Here is a 13,533-nt window from a genome sequence, read left to right as displayed (position 1 = left end):
TAAGAAAAAGAATGAACTATAGTTACTAGTAATTAAAAATACAATTCTTGACATAAAATAATAGCTGAATAGGAGATTATAAACAGCTTAAAAGTTGAGACATTCTCCCACTACAAAAAGCAAAAGGACAAAGAGATGGAAAGCATGAAATGAGGGACTTCCCTGGTGGTGCAGTGGTTAAGAATCTGCCTGCCAATGGAGGAAACACAGGTTCAATTCCTGGTCCAAGAAGATGCCACATGCCGTGGAGCAACTAAGCCTGTGCTCCACAACTACAGAGCCTGCACTCTAGCCTGCACCTGCGTGCCACAATTAATGAAGCCTGCGTGCCTAGAGCCCGGGCTCCACAACAGAAGCCACTGCAATGAGAAGCCCGCACACTGCGACGAAGAATAGCCCCCACTCACAGCAACTAGAGAAAGCCCACACGCAGCAATGAAGACCACATGCAGCCAAGAATTTTTTTTAAAAAGCATGAAATGAAAAGTTAATAGATAAGAAAAACAGGAAATGAAGAAATAAAATTGTCTCTATTCACAGATGATAAGATCTTATATACTGATATTATATAGAAAATCCACCAAAAGTTATCACAGCTAATAAAAAAACTCAGCGAAGTTGAAGGATACAACATCAACAATCAAAAATCAATCGTATTTCTATACACTAGCAATGAAAAATCTGAAAAGGAAATTAAGAGAACAATTTCATTTATAATAACAACAAAGAATAAAATAACAAACAGTGCTGGAACAACTGGATAGCCACATGCAAAAGAATGAAGCTGGACCTTTATCTCACACCATATACAAAAATTAACTCAAAATGATCCTACCATCTGTACTTAATTGTGAAGCAAAATAAAGATATTTCTGGACATTAAAAAAATTTTAAAAAATTGGTCACCCATGCAACATATTTAAAAATATTACTCATAGAAGCATTTCAGGGGGGAAACAAAAAGGAATTCTAGGACACCAGAAACAGTGGCAGGTAATAAGTTTGATCTAGATGTAGCAATGGACACTTGAAACAAACAAAAGAATCCATTTAACATTGACACTTGGAAGAGTCTCTTGAGCAACAAAATTTAAATGACAGAGAATTACATTTCTTTCTTTTTTCTTTTTTTTTTTTTTGCGGTACACGGGCCTCTCACTGTTGTGGCCTCTCCTGTTGTGGCCTCTCCCGTTGTGGAGCACAGGCTCCGGACGCGCAGGCTCAGCGGCCATGGCTCACGGGCCCAGCCGCTCCGTGGCATGTGGGATCCTCCCGGACCGGGGCACGAACCCATGTCCCCTGCATCGGCAGGCAGACTCTCAACCACTGCGCCACCCGGGAAGCCCTACATTTCATTTTTTTATGGTTCTAATCACGTTACGTGATTATCAGGTAACACAAATAATCATAATATAAATGCTGTTTACTGATTTTCAGTTTTTCCAATCAACCTACAGACAAAGCAAAACCGATAAAGAAAAAAATGTAGATGTTATAAACTTTGCCAATGTTAAAAAGTAATTTAAGTAATAAAAATTGGGAGGTGTATGGGTAAGAAAAGTAGAGGAAAGGGAAAATATAATTTCTCTACCTTTCATAGAAGTGAGTCAAAATTTATTGTATAAAATTACTAAATCAAAAAATCGATAAGTATATTATTTATAAGTTATTAATAGCAGTGACCACAAGAATTAAAACCAGGAACTTAATAGTGTTTGGGGAGTGGGAGTGTTAACACAACAATTCCTTTTAATTTTCTATCCTTCTGAATTTCTTTTGCATTTATGCATTAATTGCATAATTTTAAATTACTAGTTTACCAAAAAATAAGTACTTATATTTACTCAATGGAATATTATGCTGTTGTTTAAAAAAGTTAGGTGAGGGGACTTCCCTGGTGGTCCAGTGGTTAAGAATCCACCTTCCAATGCAGGGGATGCAGTTTCGATCCCTGGTTGAGGAATTAAGATCCCACACGCCGCAGGGCAACTAAGCCCGTGCGCCGCAACTACCAAGCCTGTGCGCTATAGAGCCCAAGAGCCACAACTAGAGAGAAGCCTGCGCACCACGCAACTAAGACCCAATGCAGCCAAATAAATAAATAAATATATTGTTTGAAAAGTTAGGTGAGGTGGAACTATGTATACTGACATGGATAGATGTCCATAAGTGGGAAAAAAATTTAGAACGCACATGTATGTAAGGAAGTATGTGTATATAAATATATAGTATGTATCTGTGTCTTTCTAAATAGATATAATACATATAAAGAAGTGCTATATAAATATTTGTATATTAGTGAAAACCATGTCTGGAAAGATTTATCAACAGCTGTGTCTATAGGTTTAGAAGTGGGGTGGATTTTACTTTATATACATGCATATACTACTTGTATAATAATAACAATAATAAAGAGATACAGTGATAAATATTTAAAAATATGTCTATGATATACTGTAAAATTAAAAAATTAAGTTGTAGACCAATATGTTTATAGCACAATACTATTTTTGTGAATAAGAAGTTGTAGGTTTGTAAGTAAATCTGTGTAACCTTAAGTCAAGAAGGATTAGTACCATATAGTGGATAAGCACCAGATAGTGGTTATCCCTATGAGTTGAAGGAACAGAAAAGAGAAATTAAATTCCTACATTACATAAGTGAAAAAAAACAAGTCATGAGATTATGGGGTTTTTTAATTTTCTTTTAAAATATTTTTTTCAAATAAATAAAAACCCACAAACAAGATTAAATTAAAACCATAATATTTAAAAAAATGAAACTGATAACAGGCATTTTTAAGTGGAAATCTAAAAGCAAGTTCTTCCTACCCACTAAAACAATGTATAAATCAGTCCTGTTCTGTCATTAATACAAAAATAAACATTGCTCACAAGTTCCTAGCTAATTCACCAGAGGGCTCTCTCACCAAGAAAGTTCTACTGTCTCTATTAAGTTCTGGGCCCCTGCAGCCTAAGCTATGGCCTTCTTAAATACCTGTGACCTCAGAATCTTGTGACATAGATAATTTCATTTCAAAGGACAGAACTTTAGAAAAGAAGGCATTTCTTTAAAAGCATAGGATAAGGAATTGGTTAGAAAGAATGATACTTACATGTAAACATAATTCGCTGGGTATAGAAGTTATCACATTCAGGTCCCTTTTGCACACTGATATGTTAGCAGGCTGACTCACAGTCACATTGGACAGAATCTTAGAGCCTGTCTGCTGAAAATTAGGGGACTGTGCAGGACTATCTTGAATTCCACAGTGACTGATGCCTATGACTTCTGGCACTGGACATGAGACTGTGTCTTCAGCAGAGGAAGAAAATGGAGAGTCTATGCTTTGGGTATCCTTCTGACTCTCAGGATAGATGCTAGACATGCTATGCTCCTGATAGAGCAAATTTCTTAATTTTTCATCCAGAGTTTTAATTCGGTTGTCTGCAAACTCCATTTTTGGAGGTCCTTCCCCATCTGATTCCAGGACCGTAGAGGACAGCAGGCTAGTTGGTTCAAGGCCAGGGGTCTGAGTGGGAATGACCATCTTAGGAGAAATTGCTTCCATGATCACTGCGGTTTCTCCTTCTTGGGAAATAAACTCTGCATCTGTAGTTGGCTGCTGCACTGGTAAGGGCTGAGGCTTTTGATCAGACATAAATGCCGGAGTTCTAAGAGAGTTAGGAGCAATCTGAGTTGACTCACCAGGAGCTGCCTGACTGGCAGCTTGGTGACCTGGATACACAGGTAGGAATATGCCTGCTTGGCTGGTGAGTCCCTCACATTCAAGTGGAACTGCACGAACTGAAGTAGCCATATGACTGGAACTACTAGCAACTGGTGCCATTATCTGCTTGTCATCTTCCACTTGATAAAGTATAGTTGGCTGCTTAGTTTCTACACTGGCATATTCAGAAATCTTACCATCAACTACATCCTTGTGTTCTGATGTGGCGGTGTAAAGTGCACGCTGGCATGGATTATTTTCTAGAGTGAGCAGCGTGTCCTGTGATATTTCCTTATTACTTATGTTTCTTGGACCTGGAACAATAACAAAGAATGGCTAAGCATGTATTGGTAAGTACAAAGCAAGGACTAGTACCCAAACTCAAAGGGAACTGGAGGAGCAAGGGGCAAATTAGAACCTGTGTGAAAGTACTCTTGTAAATAAGACTCAAAATACACAGAATTCAACCTAACAAGGAGAAAAACCTTTTCCTTTTTTTCATAAACATTAAAATTTAAATGGCTTAAGTTACCTCCTAACATTAACATCTTCAAAAATGCTTATGAAAATTCTCATAAGCATGAAATACCCATGAAAACAAGTTAAAGATACAGTATATATTTTGCATCCCCATCTTCCAGGTCTGGATAAAGGTGGCAGAGAACAAACACTTACTAGAAAGCAGATTTAGCCCAGGAACTGTAGACATGGACTGCTGAAGAGAAGGAGGAGATTGAGCCTCACGGTTTCTTATTGTCTGATTGATACAAAATCGCCATCGACCAACTGGGGATGACTGAGGAGCAGATTCATCTGTAGAAAGAATTGGCAAAAATTAATATGCTAAGCAATTGTCAATATGTTTACCTATTGACTAAGGAAACCAGGTTAAAACACCGTTTTGTCTTTTATCTCCATTTCCAATGGCACTAGGATATGTGTAACTTATAAGACCAGACCTCCCAACCCTGACTGACAAATACTCTAACAACTAAGCACAAGATATCTTTAGAGAAGGATTTTGGATTCTATGGAAACACACATTGTATCAATAGCAATTAAAAGCAGGGCACTTTTGGGAAAAAAACGAAAAGCACTTTTTCCACTAAAACCTACATCTTCTGTCCTGTATCCTGATTATGGTGGTGCTTACACAAATCTATAAGAGGACTAAAATTTACAGAACCCTACACCAAAAGAAAAAAAAGTCTATTTTATTGTATGACAACTTAAAAAGTAAAGTAAAATAAGCCCCTACATCTGTACTCCTACTTTGTTAACTTATTCAAATAAGTTATTCTCTTTTAAACTTTACCCTACTTTGCCAGTCAGAAATATACTCAGGGACTTCCCTGGTGGTGCAGTGGTTAAGAATCCGCCTGCCAATGCAGGGGACATGGGTTCAAGCCCTGGTCCGGGAAGATCCCACATGCCACGGAGCTACTGAGCCCATGCGACACAACTACTAAGCCTGTGCACCACAACTACTGAAGCCTGCATGCCTCGAGCCCGTGATCCGCAACAAGAGAAGCCACCACAGTGAGAAGCCCGCACACCACAACAAAGAGCAGATCCCACTCGCTGCAACTAGAGAAAGCCCGCACGCAACAACAAAGACCCAACACAGCCATAAATAAATAAATAAAAAGAAATCTACTCAGACTCCTGCTAATGAGAAAAAGAAGACAGAGGAGAACCCTGGCATCCTAACACAAACTACATTTGAGGGTAATGGTATCTAGTTCCATGACTCCCATACCACCTGTTGCTTCTTTATGCTGTTATAATTCCTTCAGATGTCCTCATTTGTCTGTGGCTCTTCTCCCCCTCCCAGACACTCTAAATATACCCATGACCAGAGTTGAGAAGAATGGAGAGATAAGGTTATGAGAAAAGAAAATAGAAGACCCCATTTTTAGTCCCTGGCAGTTTATCTGGTATCTGATTTACAAAAACTTATCAGTGATCATAGCAGGTAGAAGCGTATCATTGGTAGAATGAAATCAAGATACTAATGCTATTAAAACATGAGGCAAACTTAGAACATAATGATTTTAGTTAAGAAAGTTGTTGTCCATTAAAGGTCAGCAGTACTGTGACTGCTTTTCTGGTAACATACCATGCAACAACTCAGAAATAAACTAATCAGGTAAAGAACTAATACTTGGAGGAAATTTGGAGAATGGTTTTACTTCTCACGTTTTTTACTTCTTATTTCTGGGCTATAAAGTCCTTTCAAAGTGTGGGAAAACCTACATTAACAATTTATCAAATTCCTTTATTGGCTAACATCTTTCCCAAGGTGTGTACATTAAAAGTTTCCAAATGTCTTGCTTCAAAAGCCAAATGGTAAATTTTATTAAGTATACTTACTGCTGGTTTGAGTGGATGCAGAATTTATCTGTACTTGTTCAGATGATCCTGTCTGAATTAAAAATGAATAGATAAATAAAGGAGTTCCTGATACATATCCAAGAAGACCTATTTGCTAAGCAATTGCTCTTACTTGGCTACTGCTGGATTCCACAGTAATAGAGTCAACTCCAACGGCTCTTTCTGCAGCAGAGTGGACATGAAAGATCTCCTGGGCTTGACCTACAATAGCCCTCAATTCTTCTATAAATTTTTCTCTTTCACTTTCCAGGACAAAGTTATCTTCGACCTATCCAAAAGTAAAAGTAAGTCTATTCACAAGAATGAATTTAGTTTCTTCAACATTATAATATAGTGACTACCATAAAGAAAAATAAATTAGGTATTTAGATCTAAATGCCACAACAGAGTTAACAAAGACCAGCAATAAAATGCCACATAATACATTAAATTATTCTATTTTGAGAACACTGACATTTGTCAGATTGGCACTACCTACCAGAAGCCAGCATTTTAAAAAAATCTGGCATTCTATAAATTGATTGCCATTTGAAGAACATAACTGAGGTAATGTTTACGTTTAAAACTAGGATGTCCAAACGCAAAAGCTTTTAAATAAAAAAAAATCACAAAATGAAGCATCTCTAAAGACGATAAAGAATGGCCTAGAGACAGTTCAGAAAATACTACATTGAATAAGAGGCAGACTGACAAAATTATTAACTTTTAAAATGTTAAATTCTGCTTCGCCAGGAATGTATATACAAAGAAAACTGGCAGAAACAAAAGCATTATGTACTCTTCATGCCACCCTAGCTCATCCCCATTAAAAACACAAGAGGAGGGGAATACTAACTTAAGCCTAACAATTCAAAGAAAATACAAAAACTAAATGAAATGATGAACATTACTTGAACACCTATATGTAAGATGTTATATCAGTAGCTAATACATTAGAATTACCTGGGGAACTTTACAAACTATTAATGCTTAGGTCTCATCTCCAAAAATTCTGATTTAATTAGGGACCCAGGCAACAGAATTGTTTTTGTTTTAGTTTTTGTTTGGTTTTTTTTTTTTTTCTTGGCTGCACCACGTGGCTTGCAGGATCTTAGTTCCCTGACCAGGACTGAACCCAGACAACAGCAGTGAAAGCACCGAGTCCTAACCACTGGACCACCAGGGTATTCCCAACAGAATTGTTAAAAAGCTCTTCCAGTGGTTTTGACATGCAGCTAGGGATAAGAAGCACTGACCTAGATCCTCTCTTAATGAAACTCCTTCATATTTTACACATAAATATACAGAAACCAGAGGAGGTATAGTGACTTACTCTTGAACATAACCAATTTAGCTCTGTACAAATTTTAAAAACTAGCAGTACCCTAAAAAAAGATGGCTCTGAATAAACGGCAGGAGAGTTAGAGAGGAAAAAGAGACAGAATGCTGAAGAGAAAATAATTTAGTTTTACTGTACTTACCATATAGTCTGCAATATCCTCTGGTGCATCACCATCAACATCAAACTTGAAGGTGACCATCTTGTTATTGTGTGTCTCCAGTTGACACTCCACCATGTTGTCTCCAGAGGTTGACACCTGGGCACAAACATGTCATTAGTTTAAGAGTCAGTCATTGTCTTCTCTTTGTAAATGGTGCAGGAAACATTTGGAGTTCACATACAATATATGAAAAAATGGTTTAAACTGTTCAGAATCTAAAAAGATTCTGTTTTTCCCTTGATGAAATACTGTCTAAACAACCATTGTATGACAAATCTAAGGCTCAAATTATTCAGCAAAAAATAAGTTAGAAATGTGAACCTGTGGGAAAGAAAAGGAACACAACTTCTATGAAAAGACAAAAAAAAAGTTACAACGGTCACTATAGCTATCTGCAATGCAAAGATCTAAATCTGTTCATTCATTTCCAAAATTCTCCCACAAATTTACCCTTTAAGCTAAAGAAAATGCACTGCTAATGGAAATGTAAACTGGTCCAAAATTTATGGACAGCAACCTAGAAATACGTATTTAGAAACTTTAAAAAAATCTTCATACCCTTTGACCCACTAATTCTACTTCTAGGAATCTATCATAAGGAAATAATCAGGTACATATACAAAGATTTGTGTTCAAGAGTGTCTGCTGCAGAGTTTCACAATACCCTATACTCACCTCCACAGCAACATCTCCCCTCCCTGACCCCCCAGACCTCAACATGCACTCTTAACCAAATCATATTTATACACTGACCTGAAGGACAGTAAGCTGAAATTTAGTCCCCTTCTCTGATCGAGGACAGGAAGCTCTTCTCTGTTTGATCCGATCTTGTTTGCCATTTCCACTTGAGTTATCAGGGGTATTGGTGTTTTCCTTCACAGCTGCCACATCATTATTCAAACTATTATTTAAAAAAAAAAAAGCAGCTCCAATTCCATTTCTCAGAGAAGACATTATTCCATAATTCTCAAAGTCCAATATTTAACCCAAATCAGAGTTAACAACTGAAATTCCTTTGTGGATAGAATCATTCCATCTTGATGATAAAATTCTAAGAAAAACCCTCAATTATAAAATCATAAATAATGTTTAAATAAAATATATAAGTAGTACAATATCTCTCAAAAAGTTATGACTGCACAACTCTGCAAATATACTAAATGCCATCGAATTGTACACTTTAAATGGGTGAAAATCTAATGGTATGTGAATTATATCTCAATAAAGCTGTTTTTAAAAGTTATGAAACACTGAGATTATATTGTACGTATTAGGCCAACATCTCACAGTAGTGGGATTGAAAGAAAAACACTGCTAGTGATGGACCTCTGTGGAACCTTTTATCACGGGATATTCCTGATCAATTTTATTTTGTTTGTTTTGGGGTTTTTCTTATTAATAATATGTTCAAATAAAACTTCTAAAAACCAATTCTCACTCAAAATATAGCTGTTTATGTAACAAACACAACAGGGGATACATGAGGTGTGGAAGACAGGAATACTGCAGGAAACAGAAAAAGAAATGAAAATGAGATAAAGAACATGTAGTATGTACATACAATGGAATATTATTCTACCATAAAAAAGAATGAAATCTTGCCATTTGTAACAACATAGATGGAAATTGAGGGCATTATGCTAAGTAAGTCAGAAAGAGAAAGACAAATACCATATGATCTCACTTAAATGCGCAATCTAAAAAAACGAAAAATCTCCAAAGCTCATAGATACAGAGAACAGATTGGTTGTTGCCAGAGGCAGGGGTGGGGGAAGGGGGTGGAGAGTGGGCAAAATGGGTGAAGGGAGTCAAAAGGTACAAACTACCAGTTACAAAATAAATAAGTCATGTAATGTACTGCATGGCAACTATAGTTAATAATGCTGTATTGCATATTTCAAAGATGCTAAGAGAGTAGATTTTAAAAGTTCTCACCACAAGAAAAAAAATTTTGTAACTATGTATGGTGATGGATGTTTAAACTAGACTTATTGTGGTGATCATTTCATAATATATACAAATGTTGAATCACTCTATTGTATATCCAAAACTCATATAAGGGTATACATGAGTTTTACCTCAGTAGAATGAAAGGAAGGAAAGAAGGAAGGAAGGAAGGAAGGAAGGAAGGAAGAGGGAAGGAGGGAGGGAAGAAGAAAAAATACACCATAATTTTGATTTAAAAAACTGAAAATGAATGATGTGAAAATGATTCAACATGATTAACTCTAACTAGTTATATTTTGCAGGTTCAAGTCAATACGATTATGACAGAGCAGACTAACTTTCAGCTGATCTGTGTCAAAGGTATTTTTCAGCTTTCTCTTTAATAAATTTGAAGATATTTCAATAAATAACAAAAATTCCAATAAATACATTTGAAACTTAAATGAGATCTGTAAGCAGCAGATATATTTTAAATTAATTTTTAGGTTAAGTCCTTTCTCCTAAAAACTACTCAGGAAGTATCTATATAAAGATATACAAAAGAGTTAAGAGGAGTAGGCGGAGGACGAGGGGAAGATGGCAGAAGAGTAAGACGGACAGTTCACCTTCCTCCCCACAGGTACACCAGAAATACATCTACACGTGGAACAACTCCTACAGAAAACCCACTGAACGCTGGCAGAAGACGTCAGACCTCCCAAAAGGCAAGAAACTCCCCACGTACCTGGGTAGGGCAAAAGAGAAAACAATAAACAGAGACAAAAGGATAGGGACAGGACCTGCACCAGTGGGAGGGAGCCGTGAAGGAGGAAAGGTTTCCACACACTAGGAAGCCTCTTCGCGGGCAGAGACTGACGGTGGCAGAGGGGGAAAGCTTCGGAGTAGCAGAGGCGAGCACAGCAACAGGGGTGCGGAGGGCAAAGCGGAGAGATTCCCGCACAGAGGATAGGTGCCGACCGGCACTCACCAGCCCGAGCGGCTTGTCTGCTCACATGCCGGGGCGGGTGGGGCTGGGAGCTGAGGCTCGGGCTTCGGTCGGAGCGCAGGGAGAGGACTGGGGCTGGCAGCGTGAACACAGCCTGCAGGGCGTTGGTGCACCACGGCTAGCCGGGAGGGAGTCAGGGGAAAAGTCTGTACCTGCCGAAGAGGCAGGAGACTTTTTCTTCCCTCTTTGTTTCCTGGTGCGCGAGGAGAGGCGATTAAGAGCGCTGCTTAAAGGAGATCCAGAGACGAGCGTGAGCCGCGGCTAAAAGCGCGGACACCAGAGACGGGCATGAGACGCTAAGGCCGCTGCTACCGCCACCAAGAAGCCTGTGTGCGAGCACAGGTCACTATCTACAAACTCCTTCCAGGGAGCCTGTGCAGCCCGCCACTGCCAGGGTCCCGGGATCCAGGGACAACTTCCCCAGGAGAACGCACGGCACGCCTCAGGCTGGTGCAACGTCACGCTGGCCTCTGCCGCCGCAGGCTCTACCCCCATCCGTACCCCTCCCTCACCCCGGCCTGAGTGAGCCAGAGTCCCCAAAGCGGCTGCTCGTTTAACCCCATCCTGTCTGAGCGAAGAACAGGCGCCCTCCAGCAACCTATACCCAGAGGCGGAGCCAAATCCAAAGCTGAGCCCCGGGAGCTGTAAGAACAAAGAAGAGAAAGGGAAATCTCTCCCAGCAGCCTCAGAAGCAGCAGATCAAAGCTCCACAATCAATTTGATGTACCCTGCATTTGTGGAATACATGAATAGACAACGAATGATCCCAAATTGAGGAGGTGGACTTTGAGAGCAAGATTTATGATTTTTTCCCCTTCTCCTCTTTTTGTGAGTGTGTATGTGTATGCTTCTGTGTGAGATTCTGTCTGTACAGATTTGCTTCCACCATTTGTCCTAGGATCCTATCTGTCCGTTTTTTTTTTTAAATTTTTTTTCTTAAGTACTTTTTATTTTAATAACTTTATTATATTTTATTTTACTTTATATTCTTGCTTTTTTTCCTTCCTTCCCTCCTTCCTTCCCTCCTTCCACCCTCCCTCTTCTCTTTCTTTCTTTCTTTTTTCTTTCTACTTCTACTAATTCTTTCGTTCTACATTTTCTCCTTTTTCTTCTGAGACGTGTGGATGAAAGGCTCTTGGTGCTGCAGCCAGGAGTCACTGCTGTGCCTCTGAGGTGGGAGAGCCAACTTCAGGACACTGGTCCACAAGAGACATCCCAGTTCCACATAATATCAAACGGCAAAAATCTCCCAGAGATCTCCATCTCAACACCAACACCCAGCTTCACTCAATGACCAGCAAGCTACAGTGCTGGACACCCTATGCCAAACAACTATCAAGACAGGAACACAACACCAACCATTAGCACAGAGGCTGCCTAAAATCATAATAAGTCCACAGACACCCCAAAACGCAACAACAGACGTGGACCTGCCCAATAGAAAGACAAGATCCAACCTCATCCACCAGAAAACAGGCACTAGTCCCCTCCACCAGGAAGCCTACACAACCCACTGGAAAAACATTAGCCACTGGGGACAGACACCAAAAACAACGGGAACTACGAACCTGCAGCCTGCAAAAAGGAGACCCCAAACACAGTAAGATAAGCAAAATGAGAAGACAGAAAAACACACAGCAGGTGAAAGAGCAAGATAAAAACCCACCAGACCTAACAAATGAAGAGGAAATAGGCAGTCTACCTGAAAAAGAATTCAGAATGATAGTAAATATGATCCAAAATCTTGGAAATAGAATAGAAAAAATGCAAAAAACATTTAACAAGGACCTAGAACAAGTAAAGATGAAACAAGGAACGATGAACAACACAATAAATGAAATGAAAAATACTCTAGAAGGGATCAATAGCAGAATAACTGAGGCAGAAGAACGGATAAGTGACGTGGAAGATAAAATAGTGGAAATAACTACTGCAGACCAGAATAAAGAAAAAAGAATGAAAAGAACTGAGGACAGTCTCAGAGAACTCTGGGACAACATTAAACGCACCAACATTCGAATTATAGGGGTTCCAGAGGAAGAAGAGAAAAAGAAAGGGACTGAGAAAATATTTGAAGAGATTATAGCTGAAAACTTCCCTAATATGGGAAAGGAAATAGTTAATCAAGTCCAGGAGGCACAGAGAGTCCCATACAGAAAAAATCCAAGGAGAAATACGCCAAGACACATATTAATCAAACTGTCAAAAATTAAACACAAAGAAAACATATTAAAAGCAACAAGGGAAAAACAACAAATAACACACAAGGGAATCCCCATCAGGTTAACAACTGATCTTTCAGCAGAAACTCTACAAGCCAGAAGGGAGTGGCAGGACATATTTAAAGTGATGAAGGAGAAAAACCTGCAACCAAGATTGCTCTACCCAGCAAGGATCTCAATCAGATTTGATGGAGAAATTAAAACCTTTACAGACAAGCAAAAGCTGAGACAGTTCAGCACCACCAAACCAGCTTTACAACAAATGCTAAAGGAACTTCTCTAGGCAAGAAACACAACAGAAGGAAAATACCTACAATTACAAACCCAAAACAATTAAGAAAATGGGAATAGGAACATATATATCGATAATTACCTTAAATGTAAATGGACTAAATGCTCCCACCAAAAGACACAGATTGGCTGAATGGATACAAATACAAGACCCATATATATATATGCTGTCTACAAGAGACCCACTTCAGACCTAGAGACACATACAGACTGAAACTAAGGGGATGGAAGAAGATATTCCATGCAAATGGAAACCAAAAGAAAGCTGGAGTAGCATTTCTCATATCAGACAAAACAGACTTTAAAATAAAGACTACTAGAAGAGACAAAGAAGGACACTACATAATGATAAAGTGATCGATCCAAGAAGAAGATATAACAATTGTAAATATTTATGTACCCAACATTGGAGCACCTCAATACATAAGGCAAATACTAACAGCCATAAAAGGGGAAATCGACAGTAACACACTCATAGTAGGG

The 13,533-nt window shown here is 38.7% G+C and overlaps 1 protein-coding gene across 3 annotated transcripts in view; it reads right to left on the bottom strand.

Annotated features, from left to right (window-relative positions):
• WNK3 (WNK lysine deficient protein kinase 3) overlaps positions 1 to 13,533 on the bottom strand; it is a gene marked incomplete at both ends in the record, with an annotated part of 137,133 nt that overhangs the window by 44,967 nt on the left and 78,633 nt on the right. For all 3 annotated transcript variants that reach the window (XM_081221803.1, XM_081221804.1, XM_081221805.1), the window contains 6 exons: positions 3,116 to 4,044; positions 4,406 to 4,543; positions 6,104 to 6,155; positions 6,237 to 6,392; positions 7,585 to 7,701; positions 8,359 to 8,506. In XM_081221803.1, the coding sequence (XP_081077929.1) occupies positions 3,116 to 4,044; positions 4,406 to 4,543; positions 6,104 to 6,155; positions 6,237 to 6,392; positions 7,585 to 7,701; positions 8,359 to 8,506 (1,540 nt within the window). The remainder of the gene's footprint in view (positions 1 to 3,115; positions 4,045 to 4,405; positions 4,544 to 6,103; positions 6,156 to 6,236; positions 6,393 to 7,584; positions 7,702 to 8,358; positions 8,507 to 13,533) is intronic.

This window comes from Mesoplodon bidens, assembly GCF_964165515.1.
Source record: "Mesoplodon bidens genome assembly, chromosome: X".
Lineage (NCBI taxonomy): Eukaryota > Metazoa > Chordata > Mammalia > Artiodactyla > Ziphiidae > Mesoplodon > Mesoplodon bidens.
The sequence above is the reverse complement of the archived record's forward strand: the minus strand, read 5'-3'. Positions and strand labels throughout refer to the sequence as shown.